This window comes from Phacochoerus africanus, chromosome 8, assembly GCF_016906955.1.
Source record: "Phacochoerus africanus isolate WHEZ1 chromosome 8, ROS_Pafr_v1, whole genome shotgun sequence".
In the NCBI taxonomy this organism is placed as follows: domain Eukaryota; kingdom Metazoa; phylum Chordata; class Mammalia; order Artiodactyla; family Suidae; genus Phacochoerus; species Phacochoerus africanus.
The window spans coordinates 146,739,844-146,757,264 of NC_062551.1; the positions used below are offsets into that span (position 1 = coordinate 146,739,844).

Sequence of the window (17,421 nt, forward strand, 5' to 3'; positions counted from 1 at the left end):
CACCGTGCAGAATCCATGGGTCAGGGTACAGACTGGGAACTCACTGAGACATCTTCAGAACCTAAGTAAGTATCTCAACACCACTGAGGTGCTGACATCGGCCTCTTTTGTTTTTTCACCAGTATGAAGAGTCAGACGGAGGTCACTCCCAGGAACAGCAAGGGACCCTCCCTGGGGACAATCATGATGCATAAAGAGGAATATTTATTGCTAAGGCAACAGGAATAAAATTTCATTGTCCTTCCCAGAGGTGAGCAAGAGTTATAAAAGATGGCCACCAAGTCTGGAAACCAGGCAAATCTTGGTTTATTGATATTACATTCCAATGAATGACAAAATAGTATGAGCTCTATTTCTAGACTTCATGGCCACCCTATAGAAAGCATCTTTGGAATAGAATAAAAAAATTTGATTTTGTTTTCCCGTCATCGTAAACCTGTCATCATCAGTCTAGGCACAGCTAGTGCAACATTTTCCTCAACCCCACAGGCTCCATTCCCTTTACCAACTATTTATAATATACTTGGGTCACTCACAGAAGAAAAACGCTATCAGCATCGATATTTAGCAGCATTTTCAAAGTACATTTTTTTTGTCTTGACTAAACAGCTAAACTATTATTTTAGTCCAGTAATTCCATACAGTCTTACTTCTATACATAAGATATGATCTTGTAACATGTATGGAGGTGAATGAGTCCCATTGTGAGGGCTCCCCAAAGACTCTGAGGGTTTTATTTTGCTACAATCAAAGGAGCAGTGTCAACCCATGAGAGTCAGCCCAGCAGTTTAAGGAGACCCTTCACATAGCTCAGATCCTGGTGCACAAACAGAGTCAATACCATCCCACAGCTCTCGGCTCTTAGAAAGGAATTAGAGAGGGGAAAAAAGCAGTAACAATTTGTATTTGTAACAGTCTAGGAAGGGAGAAAATAGATGTAAAAAAAATACAGTCTGTCGTGGTAGAAACCAAATCCTCTCATTCCAGGATATCCAGAAAGGAGAGATTCTGTGATTCTATGAAGCATGGATGCAGAAAGGTGTCATACCCAACAGAAAAAATGAACTGTGGAGAGCCACTCAAGGCCACTGAGAGCAGCTGGCTTCAATCCCACTGTCACCAGGAGGGCGTCTATGCCAGGACAAAGCTAGGCTCCAGCCCTTGACATTCTCAGGCTTCCTAGTGCTGTGGTTCAGCCTTTGGGGGCTGGGAAGAACCAGGGACCACCACCCTCACGTGTAAAAAGGCTACTATGGCGACAACATGGCTGTCAAATCAGCTAGAGCTTGGGTTACACACATGGGAAAGAAATCCAGCCTGTACGTGCTTGCTTGCTTTCTTATGAAGGACCTGAGACATGTGCAGAGACATCTTAAAACTGTGGAGGTGACCCTTCTATTAGAAAAGCAGAAGAGCCTCTTCGTTAACTCTTCCTATTCATTAGTTTTCTTATCAGTTCACCATTTAAACTAGAAAAGACGCTGCGAGCTATCTCGGCTAGCTTCTAATAGGGACACGGCACCAACACTACACATACGATTGAATGAATGGACCATATCTTCCTGCTTCTTCTACTGGGTGGGCTCAGTATGCTTCTTTGGACTGAATAGGTGTGATCTTGTTCGAGAAAAGTGTGTAAACATAGGGCCAGATTTTGTTAGTCTCCGTTCCCGAAAACTGGTGGAGCACTCCTCGGCTCCTGAAAGACAAAGTCCAACAACAAGGCATTTTAGGTCTCCTTTTGACATATCAGGGCAGATGAAGATCTCGGGTATAGAGTGAGCAGGATCTCGTGGTCTATGTTACATATCAGAAAGTGACAAAACAGTCCCTACAAATGTCTCAACACGCCACTGAGGCCTATCTTTTTTTGGTTTTGTTTTGTTTTGTTTTGCCATTTCTTGGGCCGCTCCCGCAGCATATGGAGGTTCCCAGGCTAGGGGTCCAGTCGGAGCTGTAGCCGCTGGCCTACACCACAGTCACAGCCACGAGGGATCCCAGCTGCATCTGCAACCTACACCACAGCTCACGGCAATGCCGGATCCTTAATCCACTGAGCAAGGCCGAGGATCAAACCTGTAATCTCCTGGTTCCTACTCCAATTTGTTAACCACTGAGCCACAACGGGAACTCCCCGGGCATATCTAAATAAGGCCAGAGCTTCTGCAATTCTGGCTGGCTTGCCATCATGCCTCCTTTTCTTCTCCGCTTTAAAACATATCAAAGAGCAACATTATAAGGACAATCCCGAATCTGCCTCAATACACACACTGAAAAAAGCAAATCAGGAGTTCCCATCGTGGCGCAGTGGTTAACGAATCCGACTAGGAACCATGAGGTTGCGGGTTCGGTCCCTGCCCTTGCTCGGTGGGTTAACGATCCGGCGTTGACGTGAGCTGTGGTGTAGGTTGCAGACACGGCTCAGATCCTGTGTTGCTGTGGCTCTGGCGTAGGCCAGTGGCTACAGCTCCGATTCGACCCCTAGCCTGGGAACCTCCATATGCCACGGGAGCGGCCCAAGAAATAGCAACAACAGCAACAACAACAACAGACAAAAGACAAAAAAAAAAAAAAGCAAATCAGGGACACTCTCTGGGACTCTAAAACCCTTACTTACAACAACAAATCATGAAACGCAAGATACACCCTAATAAGATCAAGAACCCCTGATCTTGCTAAAGTATTTGAGGACTGCAAGGTTGGAAAGTGATTATAGCCGAGACTGTACATGCGGTCATGCAGCCCGGATATGGGTTTTGTTTGGCTTTCGTGCTTTGTTCACAAAATCTGTTGCCAGTATAAAAACTGGCATTTTCTTCCACAGAGAGAGCCTGATTTCTGCGTCTCTTGAAAAACCAGAATCATTGGCCATAATGAGCTAGCTTGAGGGCCCCTGTGGTGATGATAATTGGCTGGAGCAACAGTGGAGTTGTCCGGTTCAACTGTCACTCAATGGCCCAGCTTGACACGTCCCCTGCCAGGTTTGATACTCATTTCCAATACCTGCCTGACCCCTGTTGTCATCATTTTGCAAACTGTGATTTATAGTTTTAGCATTTCTTTGGCAACTCCCTCCAGACACATCTAGGCCAAAAGTCCCTTCTAAACGTCTATTCAAATCAGATATTTACATGTGGGAGTGTCAAAATAGAAACTCATTTCAATCCCGTAGAAGAAAAATGAAACTAAGTCTAGAGGCAGTTTTACAATCAGACAAAGATGACAAGGTTTCAGTCCTTATAAGAGCTTCAGTATAAAAGAACCCGGCATCCTCTGGAGTTCCCATCGTGGCTCAGTGGTTAATGAATCCGATTAGGAATCATGAGGTTGTGGCATTGCTGTGTGGGTTATGGATCTGGCGTTGCTGTGAGCTGTGGTGTAGGTTGCAGACACAGCCTGCATCCCACATTGCTGTGGCCGTGGTGTAGGCTGGCTACCAGCTCCGATGACACCCCTAGCCTGGGAACCTCCATATGCCGTAGGTGTGGCCCTAGAAAAAGACAAAAAAAAAAAAAAGAACCAGGCATCCTCTGCCAGGTACACCTCTAGCATTTCATCTGACTTGCACCTGGGAGGTACTAGGCCTTTAGCTTAAAGAAACATGCGCCCACCACAGTCCAATGTCTTTCCCAAGAGGCTCCACGCTATTCGGGTCGCCCATCTGCCATGGAAACATCAAAGCACACTCACTTGTATAATTCAATCACTGGCTTTGCCACATCCTTGTACTGTCTTAGTCTGGCAGCAACTGCTTCAGGTTTGTCATCTTCCTGCTGGATCAATGGCTCACCAGTAATGTCATCAATCCCCTAAAATACCAGAAAAACCAGTTAGATGGCTGGCAGCTGGACCATGCTGGTGCAAAACTATGTATTCACCTTGGACTCCCACCACGTGATGCGTGAGGCCTGGGTGACAACAGTGACGGCGCAAGTAGATGAAAAAGCAAAGGCACTCGTTAGAGTATGTTAACCTTTCTTCATGAGAGCGGACATTAAATCTTGACTAACTTCTCAGATCTTTCTAGTGCTTTTGATAAGTATTACCTTTAACTCACAATTCAAAATTCCAGGCCGACTCCCCCAACAACAACCGACCATTAGACAATGTCATTCTGGCCCTCAAAATAGTCCTCAAACCGGTTTCTAAAGGCTGAATTCTCCACATGGAAAAGAAATGTCTCAGACCAAACGATTTACTTGGGAAAAACACTGATGGAGGAGAAAGTGTCCATCTCTGCTACCTTTCAAATTCTACCATGTAGCTCTTTTGATATTAATCTTAGCTTATTCTACTAAAGCAAACCATGACATCTAAAGGTAGATTAAGGAGTTCCCGTTGTGGCTCCGGAGGTGAAGAACCTGACGAGTGTCCATGAAGATGCAGGTTTTATCCCTGGCCTTACTCAGGAGGTTAAGGATCCGGCATTGCCGTGAGCTGCGGTGTACATCACAGATGTGGCTCAGATCTGGCATTGCTCTGACTGTGGTGTAGGCCAACAGCTGTAACTCCAGTTTGATCCCTAGCCTGGGAACTTCTATTTGCCACAGGTGTGGTCTTTAAAAAAATAAATAAAATTTGGAGTTCCCGTTGTGGCGCAGTGGTTAACGAATCCGACTAGGAACCATGAGGTTGCGGGTTCGGTCCCTGCCCTTGCTCAGTGGGTTAACGATCCGGCGTTGCCGTGAGCTGTGGTGTAGGTTGCAGACGCGGCTCGGATCCCGCATTGCTGTGGCTCTGGCGTAGGCCGGTGGCTACAGCTCCGATTGGACCCCTAGCCTGGGAACCTCCATATGCCGCGGAAGCGGCCCAAGAAATAGCAACAACAACAACAACAACAACAACAAAGACAAAAATAAATAAATAAATAAATAAATAAATAAAATTAAAAAAATAAAGACAGATTAAAATAGGCATGAGTCATGATTATGAGAATCAGGAACAAACATTCTGAGAACAGAAAAACTGTTAAAAAAAAACTGATGTATTTTCACCTCCTCAGAACCTACACATACTTACAAAAAAGCAAAACGGCACAACCTAATTTGCCTCTCATGTCCACTACTAGAGAAGGACGGTAGTTATAAGAAACAAATCTGGGAGTTCCCGTCGTGGCGCAGCAGAAATGAATCTGACTAGGAACCATGAGATTGCAGGTTCAATCCCTGGCCTCACTCAGTGGGTTAAGGATCTGGCGTTGCCGTGAGCTGTGGTGTAGGTTGCAGACACGGCTTGGATCTGGTATAGCTGTGGCTGTGGTGCAGGCTGCAGCTGTAGCTTCGATTAGACCCCTGGCCTGGGAACCTCCATATGCTGTGGGTACGGCCCTAAAATGCAAAAAAGAAAAGAAAGAAAAGAAACAAATCTGGCAAAAAGCAGGCTACGGCAAAACTAAAAGGCTCAGGTATTCAATTGGAAAATTCAAAACTGGCCCTAAGTTTGAAATGCCCTAAAACTCCATTAGAGCTCAGGGCCTTAGATATGTACCTGCACTGGTGAGCCACATAATTATCATCTGTGTATTTCATGGCTGATGCCCTGGTGAAACAGGAGAGATGGGGATGGGAAAAGGCTGTACATCAGCTATGTTCCCCTCTCCTTGATTTTACGTATTGCTGCAAAGCTCAGAGGTCATTTCTGGGACTTCAGAGCACCAGGAAACACAACCAATTCCAGAGAAAGCAGAATGACACTAGGACAACAGTGTCTGGAGAGCTTGGCCACAGCAGTTGACCAGGTAGCACTTTCACTGCTGTCTTTGCAAAAGTGTTGTAATTACAGGTCTTCTTTTAGGGAGACCCAGTCTTTGGGAAGAAACTCAGTATTACAGCTTCTCAAATTTGAAGAGAATCTTTGCATCTGCAGATTTAGGCAAAGACAAAATATGAAGGCTTTAGACTCCAATGCCTACTCAGAACCCTCTTTTCCTCCCTATCTATTTTTTTTCCTCCATACTAGCTTCTTGGGATGAAATGGAAAAGGGGATCTAATAAAGGACCTGAAGAACTTAAGATTTTTAAAAAGAAGACCGCAAAAGGAGACTTAGCGCTTAGCCCAAGTGGAAAGGACTCATAATGACGACCTAGGTCACCCAGGAGCTAGGAAGGCGAGCTTAACCCCTTGAAGTAGTTTTCTGTATTTACTACTGACTCTAACTTATATTCAAGGCTAACCTATATTAACAATAACATATATTCCATAAATGTTAACCCAATGAGACACAAGAGCCACCGCTTCCACACTGGGATAATAACAAGTAACACAATCGACACCAAATTAACTGAAACTAAAAATTATCAGGCTGGGAGTTCCCTTTGCGGCTCAGTGGTAATGAACCTCACTAGGATCCATGAGGATTGAGGTTCAATCTCTGGCCTCACCATAAGTAGCAGTGTAGGTCACAGTCAGGGCTCAGATCCTGTGTTGCTGTGGCTGTGACACAGGCCCGGCAGCTGCAGCTCCGATTCAACCTTTAGCCTAGAAATTTCCATAGGCCACCAATGCGGCCCTAAGATATTTAAAAAATAAAAAAGAATTATCAGACTGAACTAATTCATGTCTTGACCAGAAAGAACAATAACTCTTTAAATGAATTTGTCTGGAGTTCCCATCTTGGCACAGTGGAAACGAATCCTACGAGGAACCATGAGGTTGCGGGTTCGATCCCTGGCCTCACTCAGTGGGTTAAGGATCCAGCATTGTCATGATCTGTGGTGTAGGTCACAGACGGGACGCAGATCTGGCATTACTGTGGCTCTGGCAGCAACAGCTATGATTAGACCCCTAGCCTGGGAACCTCCATATGCCACAGGTGTGGTCCTAAAGAGACAAAGACAAAAAAATAAAAAAATAAATGAATTTGTCAGAAGTTTCTTTAAACACATATCTTGATATGTGTTTAATTTTATGTAAATGCATAGATGGTATAGTTTGAACTTCTTTTTAAGGGCAATCTTTTATTCCTCTGCCCCTCCCAACTCCCCGTACTTCCTCACTCCCACCACACCCAGGACCCCACTCACCTAACCCTGTTCCTTATTTTGTCCCAGCTCCCACCATTTTGCCAGCCCAGGACAGATCCTTCATACCTTTATCCCTACTCATAATGAAGCTAGAGAGCAGTTATAAAACACATAAACAGATGTACATAAGGGGGGTTGTCACTTATTTTTCAAAATTCATTCCCACTCAACAATACCCATGGGAAATATTTCTCCATGTCAAAGAATATAGTACTAAGTCATTCTTTTATTTATGTATTTATTTTTACTGAATATATAATATTCCAAAATGTGGGTATTCTCAAATTTAACCACCCTTATAGATGAACATTCATTTTCAGGTTTTATTCTTCCCACTACAAACAGCACTGAAATGAGTCCCATTTATGTGCATGACCTTACCTGCCAGTGCTCCCATTTCCATATGGTACGCCCACAAGGGTGTTGAGTGAAATATATATTTAAAAATTTTAATCTAGGAGTTCCCGGTTTTGGCGCAGTGGTTAACGAATCTGACTAGGAACCATGAGGTTGCAGGTTCAATCCCTGACCTCGCTCAGTGGGTTCAGGGTCCGGCGTTGCTGTGAGTTGTGGTGTAGGTCGCAGACGCAGCTCGGATCCTGCGTTGCTGTGCCTCTGGCATAGGCTGGCAGCTGTAGCTCCAATTCGATCCCTAGCCTGGGAACCTCCCTATGCCATGAGTGCAGCCCTAGAAAAAGACAAAAAAAAAAAGTAATGTAGACTGCAGGGTTGCATTGTAAAAAGCAGTATTTCACATTGCCCAATACAGATGAGTCTTCCCAGTACCCAACCAGCAGTGGCTGCTGTACATGTTACTTTACATGCCTTGACTCCTAGTGAATGAGAACTTAAACATTTGTTGGCCATGGATATTCGCTCTTTTTGGAAGAGCCAGTTCATATTGTTCACCCACTCTTTAAATGCAATGTTTTACCTCTTTCTTGTCAATTTGTGAGAGTGCTTTATCTATTCTTACATGTACATGAGGTGGGTTGAAGTCCAGGTTATACACCCTTCCACTAGAAGGGTGAATCCAGCGCCGGCTGAGACGATCTTTGAGCGTTTCAAATGGAATGTTCAAAGTGATCACTAGATCCAGGTCACATATTTTGTCCAAGGCTTCAGCCTGAACTAATGTTCTAGGAAAACCTAAATGCCAAAAACAAAACATATCAAACGCGAGACACTTCCCAATTCCAATCAGTTGTTGAAATATTTTCAGTGACAGAATAATCAAACGGGCACATAAACTACCCAGAAAGGAGCTTTCACCAGGACTTTCTATCTACCTCTGTACGTTTAATATGAGAAGAAAACATGCTACTTTATATCTGGCTTAAGCATTTGGAACATTCAAGGTTAAGGAGTCACTCGATAAAAGCAGAAAGTGCTACAAGTCACTAGACAAGGTAGGCTCGGCTCCAGACTCTGGGCAAGTCATACCACCGTCACTTCCTCTTCTCTTAAAAAATTGAAGGCACAAAATTTTATCTGTGTCCTTTTAACTCTAACAGCCTATGAGTACATTATTCTTTGGCTACCACTATGTATACACATGTTTTTTTAAGTCTAATCTAGTCAAGAACGATCCTTCACTCAAACCTTCATTTGAGCTGCTGGCACCTTAAGAAGGGAGACTGGAGTTCCCGTTGTAGCGCAGCAGAAATGAGTCCAACTAGGAACCATGAGGCTACACGTTCGATCCCTGGCCTTGCTCAGTGGGTTAAGGATCCAGCGTTGTTGTGAGCTGTGGTGTGGGTCGAAGATGCGGCTCGAATCCTGCATTGCTGTGGCTCTGGTGTAGGCCGGTGGCTACAACTCTGACTAGACCCCTAGCCTGGGAACCCTCCATATACCGCGGGAACAGCCCTAAAAAGACAAAAGACCAAAAGAAAATAAAAGGGGTGGGGGGAGACAAAATTCCAATCTCAAAAGAACTACTGGGTTTTTTTGGGGCGGAGGCCGGGGTGGGGGGTTGTTTTGGGTTTGGTTGCTTTTTAGGCTGCACCTGTGGCATATGGAAGTTCCCAGCCTAGGGGCTGAGTTGGAGCTGCAGCTGCCGGCTATGTCACAGCCACAGCAATGGGGGATCCAAGCCACTGGTTTTGTTGTTTTAAAATGTCTGCACCTGCAGCATATGGAAGGTCCCAGGCCAGGGAATGAATCTGAGCTGTAACTGTGGCGCTGTGGCAAGGCCAGATCCTTTAACCCAATGGGCTGTGGCAACACCAGATCCTTTTACCCACTGTGTGGAGCAAAGAATAGAACCTCCACCTCCACAGTAACTCAAGCTGCTGCAGTCAAATTCCTAACTCACTGCACCACAGCAGGATATCAAAGAACTGGTGCTTTTTAAAACTATCCAAATAGTTTTAAAACTTATAAATTCATCCTAGTTTTCTAAATGAGGGGAAACAAACTAAAATTGAAATTTGGACTCATGGTCATCACTTCCTTTTTTGCAGCTAGCTGACACCAAATTGCATACTTTTTTTCCTTTTTTTTTTATCCCGAGGGATTGATCTGTTTTAAACATAACTCCAGGTTTGGCTGGGGTGGGACTACACAATAGTATCTTTTACCTAGAGTTTGTCTGTTCTACTGAAAACCTTAGGGAAGCATAGATAAGGGTTAGTCATGGATGAGAATTCTGATTTCCTTTGGTCTTAAATTTTTCCCAGTTACACCCAACTCACCTCTTCCCACAACTTCACCTATAGGTTTCTCATCCTGCAGCCTAGGCTCTCGTACCAATAGCCACCCAGCTGTATCTTCTTCCTCCCACACTGACTCACCGGCTAAGCATCCCCTTCACGTAAAGGCACCCACATGTTGGGAGATTATGATTAGAAGTATGTTCGTGGTGCTTTTGCAATGATAAGGCAGGTGGTGCCTTGCTACTCTTTTATGGCTTCTAATTCTTTAAAACTGAGCATATAGTATTTTCAAAACGGTCTTTAAATAAACTGCTAGCTAGATTTTTTTTCTCCAATCTCAACATAATTTATGTTAGGTCAGATTAAGACCACTCGGTATTTGGGAAAGTAAAAGGTCAAATCATATGTGCCCAAGATCAGAACAATGTGGACGCCTTGGCTATATTAGCCCTGGAAGGCAGATATTCCCAGCACAGAGCGGGAAAACACTAGAATAGTTGTCTTCTAGTTTTCTAATCAGTGTACACCCTCCTTTGATTAGTCTCCCCTATTCTGAAATAATTCAATGAAATTATATGACTCTTGAGCTCTGTAAACTCAGTATGTAAGCTTTCCATTATGGAATGTTTGATTACTTTAACATCAGTTCAGTAAGCAACTTTTCTTTTGATTATTAAGTTCAAAAACAAACTGACTTTGAAGTTCCCATTGTGGCTCAGTGATGAACGAACTCGGGTAGTATCCATGAGGCTGCAGGTTTGATCCCTGGCCTCCCTCAGTGGGTTAAGGATCCAGCGTTAACCCTCAGCTGTGGTATAGGTCGCAGATGCGGCTTGGGTCCCAAGTTTCTATGGCTGTGGCCTAGGCTGGCAGCTGCAGTTCCAATTCGACCCCTAGCCTGGGATCTTCCATATATTAAAGGTGTGGCCCTAAAAAGCAAAAAAAAAAAAAAAAAACCGCCACCAAAAACAAGGGAGTTCCCGTTGTGACTCGGTGGTAATGAACCCGAGTAGTATCCATGAGGATGCAGGTTTGATTCCTGGCCTCACTCAGTTGGTTAGGGATTCAGTGTTGCCGTGAGCTTTGGTATAGGCTGGCAGCTGCAGCTCTGATTCAACACCTAGCCTGGAACTTCCATATGCTGCAGGTGCTACCCTAAAAAGCAAAAAAAGAAAAATGAAAAAAAAGAAGCCTGCAGCCAAAACAACCCCAAATCAATCTCTTTGTTCTTTCCTCAAACCCATTTTCAAAAAGCCATCTTTTAAAGCAGTAACTTCCAAAGAGACTTTTGGAAGACTCTCCAAAGAGAGTACAGAATAGAACATTTCACTCTTTTTAATCTTCGGTTTTATAGGGTTCGTTTTATGTTATATATTTAAAAAATTGTACGTGTACCTCATTTATAAATACATATCTATATATCAAAGATGTAGACTCAACATTTTTACTGATGAATGTACACAAAGAATTTTAGAGACCCCTTTAAAGACCTACATTCTCAGCCACAGTTCCAGGGCCTCGTGTTCCAGCATCACTAGCCATAACCCTGAAAAGGAAACACTCTTCTTTATTTTCTGGGTAGAAGTTGAAAGCTGAAAAAAGCCCTAGGAAATAGGCAGTTCTAAAAGAGAAAAAGACAGTTCCTTCAACAAATAAAAACTCAATCTAGGAAGTTCCTGTTGTGGCTCAGCAATAAAGAGCTTGACTAGTATTCATGAGGATTCCAGTTCAATCCCTGGCCTTGCTCAGTGGGTTAAGGATCCAGCTTTGCCACAAGCTGTGGTGTAGGTTGCAGACTCTGCTCAGATCCCGAGAGGCTATGGCTGTGGTGTAGGGTGGCAGTTGTAGCTCCAATTCAACCAACCACTAGCCTGGGAACTTCCATATGCCACAGGTTCAGCACAAGGAAGCAAAACAAACAAACAAATCACACAGCAACAACACTCAAATCTTATTGGCTAAAGTTTCCTTGTCTAAGAGGGAAGGGAAGAAGCCAATTGGCTCAGCTCCCCAACTGATTCCAAATGCTGGGGACCTCTGGAGGAATGGGTGAGAAATACAACTGTGTGCAAAAGAAGCTGAATTCCCAAGGAAGAGATTTCAAAAGCCTGTTGGGTGGTGCCTACCTACTGGGCTCTCACATTCAGACCAGCTGACAACCAGAGCATCCTTCATTCTGGTGGCTTAGAGGCCTCTTGTTAGGAAGACAGCTCTTATCATGTTCTCCCTTTCACAAAACAGGCTCAAGGTGAAAGAACCAGAGAAATGAAATGTCTAAAGTGGAAGAGTTATGCTTTAAGATGTTCATATTGTTGGAAAGCAACTGTCTCAGTGGTTTAGAAGTAATTAACAACTGGAACGTGTCATTGCACAATTTCAAGGATTCTCCATCTGGCGGGGTACAAAGTGACAAGGACAGACCAAAAAGAAAAGGTTAGGGATGCTCGGACTCAACCCAGACTGATGAGAATGGAAGATTTGGGAGGAAGAGTAGGACTTTTTTTTTTTTTAATTTTTTAAATGATCCAAATGATTTCAATACATATCCCAATTGATTAAGAACCACCAAACTGCTCAGTAATAACAGCAGTGGAGGTGCAGTATCAAGAATCTGACAGCTGGGAGTTCCCATTGTGGCTCGGCAGGTTAAGAACCTTGAGGATGAGGGTATGACCCCTGGCCTTGCTCAGTGGGTTAGGGAGCTGGTGTTGCTACAAGTTGCGCAAGGTCGCAGATGCAGTTCAGATCCGGCGTGGCGGGAGCTGGGGCTGGGGCAAAGACCTTTAATGCAGTGCTGATTCGACCCTCAGCCTAGGAAATTCCATATGCCGCAGGTGCAGTCCTAAAGAGAAAAAAGAACAATAACTTGTCACCTGCCCCGTTTGGGGGGTAATTATAACCACTTCTGAGCAGGTACAAACCCCTTGGAAGAATGAGTCCCCTGTGACCTCGGTTAATGGGAAAACTCGGAAGGAAGACCACAAACAGAAGCAAATCTTTCCCAGAGTCCCTAGGCACCTAACTCAAGCTACCTGTTAATGCCATTCCGCTGTCTGGTTGGTGTCTTAGCTCTAAAGAAAGTGTGGCTGGGGACAAAGGGTTCGATCTTAGAACAGTGGACCAGACGTCAAAGATCTGGGTGCCCGTCGTGGTTTCCTAAGGGAGGAGAAGCAGCCTTAAGCTAGACACGCTCAGGGCTCAGTGTGACCTGTATGTTACTGATGGGCACAAGCTTTGGAATCAGACACACCCAGATCTCAACCCCAGCTCTGTCCAGCCGTAACTGAGAACTCCCACTGGTTTTGTAATCCCCCTGATCTTTAGTTTTCTCAGATATAAAACACTGGTGTATTAATTTGCTGGGGTTGCAAAACCACAGAACCAAACTTATTTTCTCATTGTTCTGGAGGCTAGAAGTCTGAGATCAAGAGGGTTGGTTTCTTCTGAGGCCTCCCTCCTTGGCTTGCAAATGGCCATCGTCTCCCTATATATTCACACGGTCTGTCTTCTGTGTAGGTCACTATACTCACATTTCTGCTTCTAACAATGGCACCAAGTCAGTGCAGGTGAGGGCCCACCAGAAGTCCTCATTTTAACTTAATTACCCTTTAAAGACCTTATAGCCAAATACAATCACATTTAGAAGTGCTGGGGGCTAGAAGTTTCACATAAGAATTGAGGCGTGGGGGACACACCCTCGAAACTGAACCTGAAAATGAGGCTAATCCCTACTGCACAGGGCGGTTTTGAGGATGAAAAGAGACAATCGCTTGTAAAATATTTAAGATACCAAGTGTTAGGAACACAGTCAGCGCTCAGTAAAGGGCTGCTGTTACTCTTGGTAGAACTCTCCTATTTTCAATTCAATCAAAAGGTAGCAGGAAGGAAAGGTTCCCAATTCACTGACTCACCCACACTTAATTCCTTTTCTGAGATGCTCTAAAGAGTTTGGGCAGTTGCTGGTGCTCTTGTGCTCTCTGCCACAATTATAGCTCAGCATTTCCAGTTACAGACCACATAGATGCCACATTCTGGGTCCCCCCCTCCCCCAGTCTCTTAATACCTACCGGGTACTCCCTAAGTTTGGACATATATAATTTGACCAATCCTCCTACTGGTGGATATCTAAATGCTTTCCAATACACTCCTATGAGTATTACTGCACAGGAATTGAAACATGACTAGGGAAAAACAGCCTGGCAGACAGGAATATAGACTCCAGAGAATAAACTGCTTGGGGTGGCAGTCCACTTAGCTTAGGTACCTAACCTCACTCTGCATCTATAAAATGAGGATGAAGATACCTAATTCGAAAAGTATGTGGGAGTTCCCGTCATGGAGCAGTGGTTAACGAATCCGACTAGGAACCATGAGGTTGCGGGTTCGATCCTTGGCCTTGCTCAGTGGGTTAAGGATCTGGCGTTGCCGTGAGCTGTGGTGTAGGTCACAGACGTGGCTCGGATCCCTCGTTGCTGTGGTTGTGGCGTAGGCCGGCAGCTACAGCTCCAATTCAACCCCTAGCCTGGGATCCTCCATATGCCATGGGAGCAGCCCTAGAAAAGGCAAAAAGACACATGTGCGTGCGTGCACGCGCGCACACACACACACACACACACACACAGTTTGTAAATCCCAGAATGGTGGCTTGTCCAGGATAAGCTGCTGTGGGAGCAGTGGCAAATTGGGGGAAAGGCCATGTGGAATGGAGATAAAAAGACAAAAAGCAAGTCTGATGAAAGGAAAGGCATGAAAGATAAAAGATAAGCTTGGGCTTCAATAAAAGAGGCCATGCATGGGGAGACGGAATAATGTTTTCACATGGGAGAGTGAATCTCCTCAATATCGAAAGAGACAAGAAAGAAAGTAGCATCCTAAGGGAGACTCGGGTTTTCCTTAAGACAGAAAGTAGAAAGAGTATTCTGCAAAGAGAGTGAGGGAGTTTGGGAAAGGGGGAGAAAATTGTAAGGAAAGAGGATTCCAGAGAGTGTTGGAAAAGCCAAGAATTAGTGAAAAAAGAGAACTGGATTTTTTTTCTTTTGGTCTTTTTGCCTTTTCTAGGGCCACTCCCGAAGCATATGGAGGTTCCCAGGCTAGGGGTCTCATCGGAGCTGCAGCCGCCAGCCTACACCACAGCTCACGGCAACGCTGGATCCTTAACCCACTGAGCAGGCCAGGGGTCGAACCCACAACCTCATGGTTCCTAGTCGGATTCGTTAACCACTGAGTCACGACAGGAACTCCAAAAGAGAACTGGATTTAAAAAAGGTTACAGGGATGACTTAGCTTTCTATTAATAACCAAGCATCATGGTTGGAAGTAACTCGCTTCAAATACTATAATTCTCAGGGCAGATATGGTATCCTCATGTCTGAAGTGGTCACCATGTAGGAGAAAATGTCCCAATAAAAACGTAGAAAGGAGAGCCCCCGGCCATGATGACTAAGCAAAGTCCATCCAACGACCCCAACCACCCCACCCCCATGCATCAGCTTCTGTAAACTTGGTTCCGCAACGACTACCTTGCCTGACGTGACTCCCATTCAACTAGCCAAGCATGGACCCGGACGACGTAGCCCATAAAAGCCTTGTGAAACCCTTCTTCTGGGCTCAGACTCTGGAGAGCTATCTCCTCTGAGCCCGCCGGTGTCATAAACCTGAGTTCCCCAACTCTCCGAGTGCTCACTTGGTTTCTCGCTGGGTAAAGGAGCTGATCCACTGCAGCCACAGAGCTGCTGGAGCTAGTACGCTCCAGCCACAGGGCTGTCGCCAGAGCGGATACGCTGCAGCACAGGGTTGCCGGGGTAGCTGCCGTAACAACCAAGGCCCTGGAGACAGGCATGGGCTCCAGTGAAGCCCAGGGTGCAGTGTCACAGGCCTGAGGGGTCACAGGTCCTGGAGAGGGGCTGGCTGTTACTCTGGTCAGGCATCACGGAAAGGCTCCACAGGGGGAGGAGCAGGGCTTATGAGATTCTTACTACTCGGAACATCCTTCAGCCTACAGATCCTAGTGTCCCGACTTCAGAGCACAGAGTATTGTAGAAGGCAGCATGGGAGCTCCATCATTCCTTAAACTGATTTACGTCCGTGTCTCAAGCTGGGCTAAGCAAACCCTCAAAGTAATTCACAGTTACTTCTCATGTCAATCAACTGCCAAGAAGGTAACATCAGAAGAGGTACAATGTGACCAGCACGTCTGATCGGCTGGATAAAGCCGTACATTTCTTTCTTCTTTTTTTTTTTTTTTTTTTTTGGTCTTTTTAGGGCTGCACCTGCAGCATATAGAGGTTCCCTGGCTAGGGGTCTGATGGAGCTGTTGCCGCCGGCCTACGCCAGAGCCACAGCCATGCCAGATCCGAGCCGCGTCTGCAACCTACACCACAGCTCACGGCAACACCGGATCCTTAAGCCACTGAGCGAGGCCAGGGATCGAACCTGCAACCTCATGGTTCCTAGTCGGATTCGTTAACCACTGCGCCACGATGGGAACCCCAAGCCATACATATTTTTTAAGTGAACATGATGTCAGAGCAGCAGTTATAAAGATTAGTGGAAACCTGTCGAGCAAGATGCCCCTGTTTCAGGACATGAGATGATCAGGGTGACTTGGGGGCAGGAGGGAGCTCATGAGAAATGTGGGCCTTCTGCTCTAGAATCTATTCAGTTACCATTTGATATTCACTGATCTGGGTTCTCTTCTGCAGATTTTCACTTCGTGTGAGATTCAACTCCGTGGTACTTTGAATTGCTAGGATACTGGGATTTGAAAGGGAACAAATAATTAGCAAACATATGGAATGTTAAAAGGTGATTCCCGCGGAAGTCTTGTCATCTGTATTTAAATAAGAATAGCCACTCTGAACACGGAAATATTTCAGTGCATACATAAAGTACTTAAATGCATTCTCAGAGTTTATCTTCTCTAGTGATTTAGACTAGGCAGGCAAGGATGACACTGGCAGGCCCAAGGACAATCTGCTGCGCCAGCTGTGGGTTTATGTTCTTCCTTAAATATGCTCGCTTGTGGTGCCTATTAAAATTCTAAGATCCTTAAGGGCTGGGGCTGTTTATTCCTGCAGTGTCCAGGATATGGTCAGATGCCATGCGGATATGGTTTTCCTGGCAAGCTGGGATTAGGGATGAAACCGACTAGATGCACACTCAAATTCTGTCAACAGGTGGCAGCATTAATAATCTTTCTGCTGAGAAAAAAAATGCCACAACATTGGGGTATGCATTTATGTTTCACTAAAAGTAATCCTCAAAAGACATGCTTTTCAATGGCTAGCAGTATTCCAACCTCCTTAGACAGCCTAGTCCAAGTGGATACATTCCATTACTGAGGAAACCAGAAAGCCTAGCAGGTGAAGTAAAATAAGGATCCTAATTAAGCATGGAAAGCTTGCCTTCCTCCCTTAACTACGTATATGAGGCTGTCCCACTGCATGGGTTCTGACCAGGAATATGAAAAACCTACCCCATGGGGTACCTGTCACTCATCTCACAAGTAGAAAAGATGGGCTGTCCTGTTCAAACAGCCAATCCATGTCCAAAGCTAACATTGCTCCGTAGTTAAAATTCTCCTGGGGAGTTCCTGTAGTGGCTCAGTGGTTGAAGGAATCCGACTAGGAACAATGAGGTTGCGGGTTCGGTCCCTGCCCTTACTCAGTGGGTTAAGGATCCGAGTTGCTGTGAGCTATGGTGTAGGTTGCAGACATGGCTCAGATCCTGCATTGCTGTGGCCC

At 45.1% G+C, this 17,421-nt stretch overlaps 1 protein-coding gene across 2 annotated transcripts in view; it reads right to left on the reverse strand.

Moving 5' to 3' along the window:
* Nucleotides 1–282: 282 nt before the first annotated feature.
* Nucleotides 283–17,421, reverse strand: part of AK4 (adenylate kinase 4) — a 77,199-nt gene continuing 60,060 nt past the window's right edge. For both annotated transcript variants that reach the window (XM_047788762.1, XM_047788763.1), the window contains exons 4-6: nt 7,999–8,171; nt 3,691–3,809; nt 283–1,699 (exon numbers count right to left, since the gene is read on the reverse strand). In XM_047788762.1, the coding sequence (XP_047644718.1) occupies nt 1,585–1,699; nt 3,691–3,809; nt 7,999–8,171 (407 nt within the window). In that variant the 3' untranslated portion in view covers nt 283–1,584. The remainder of the gene's footprint in view (nt 1,700–3,690; nt 3,810–7,998; nt 8,172–17,421) is intronic.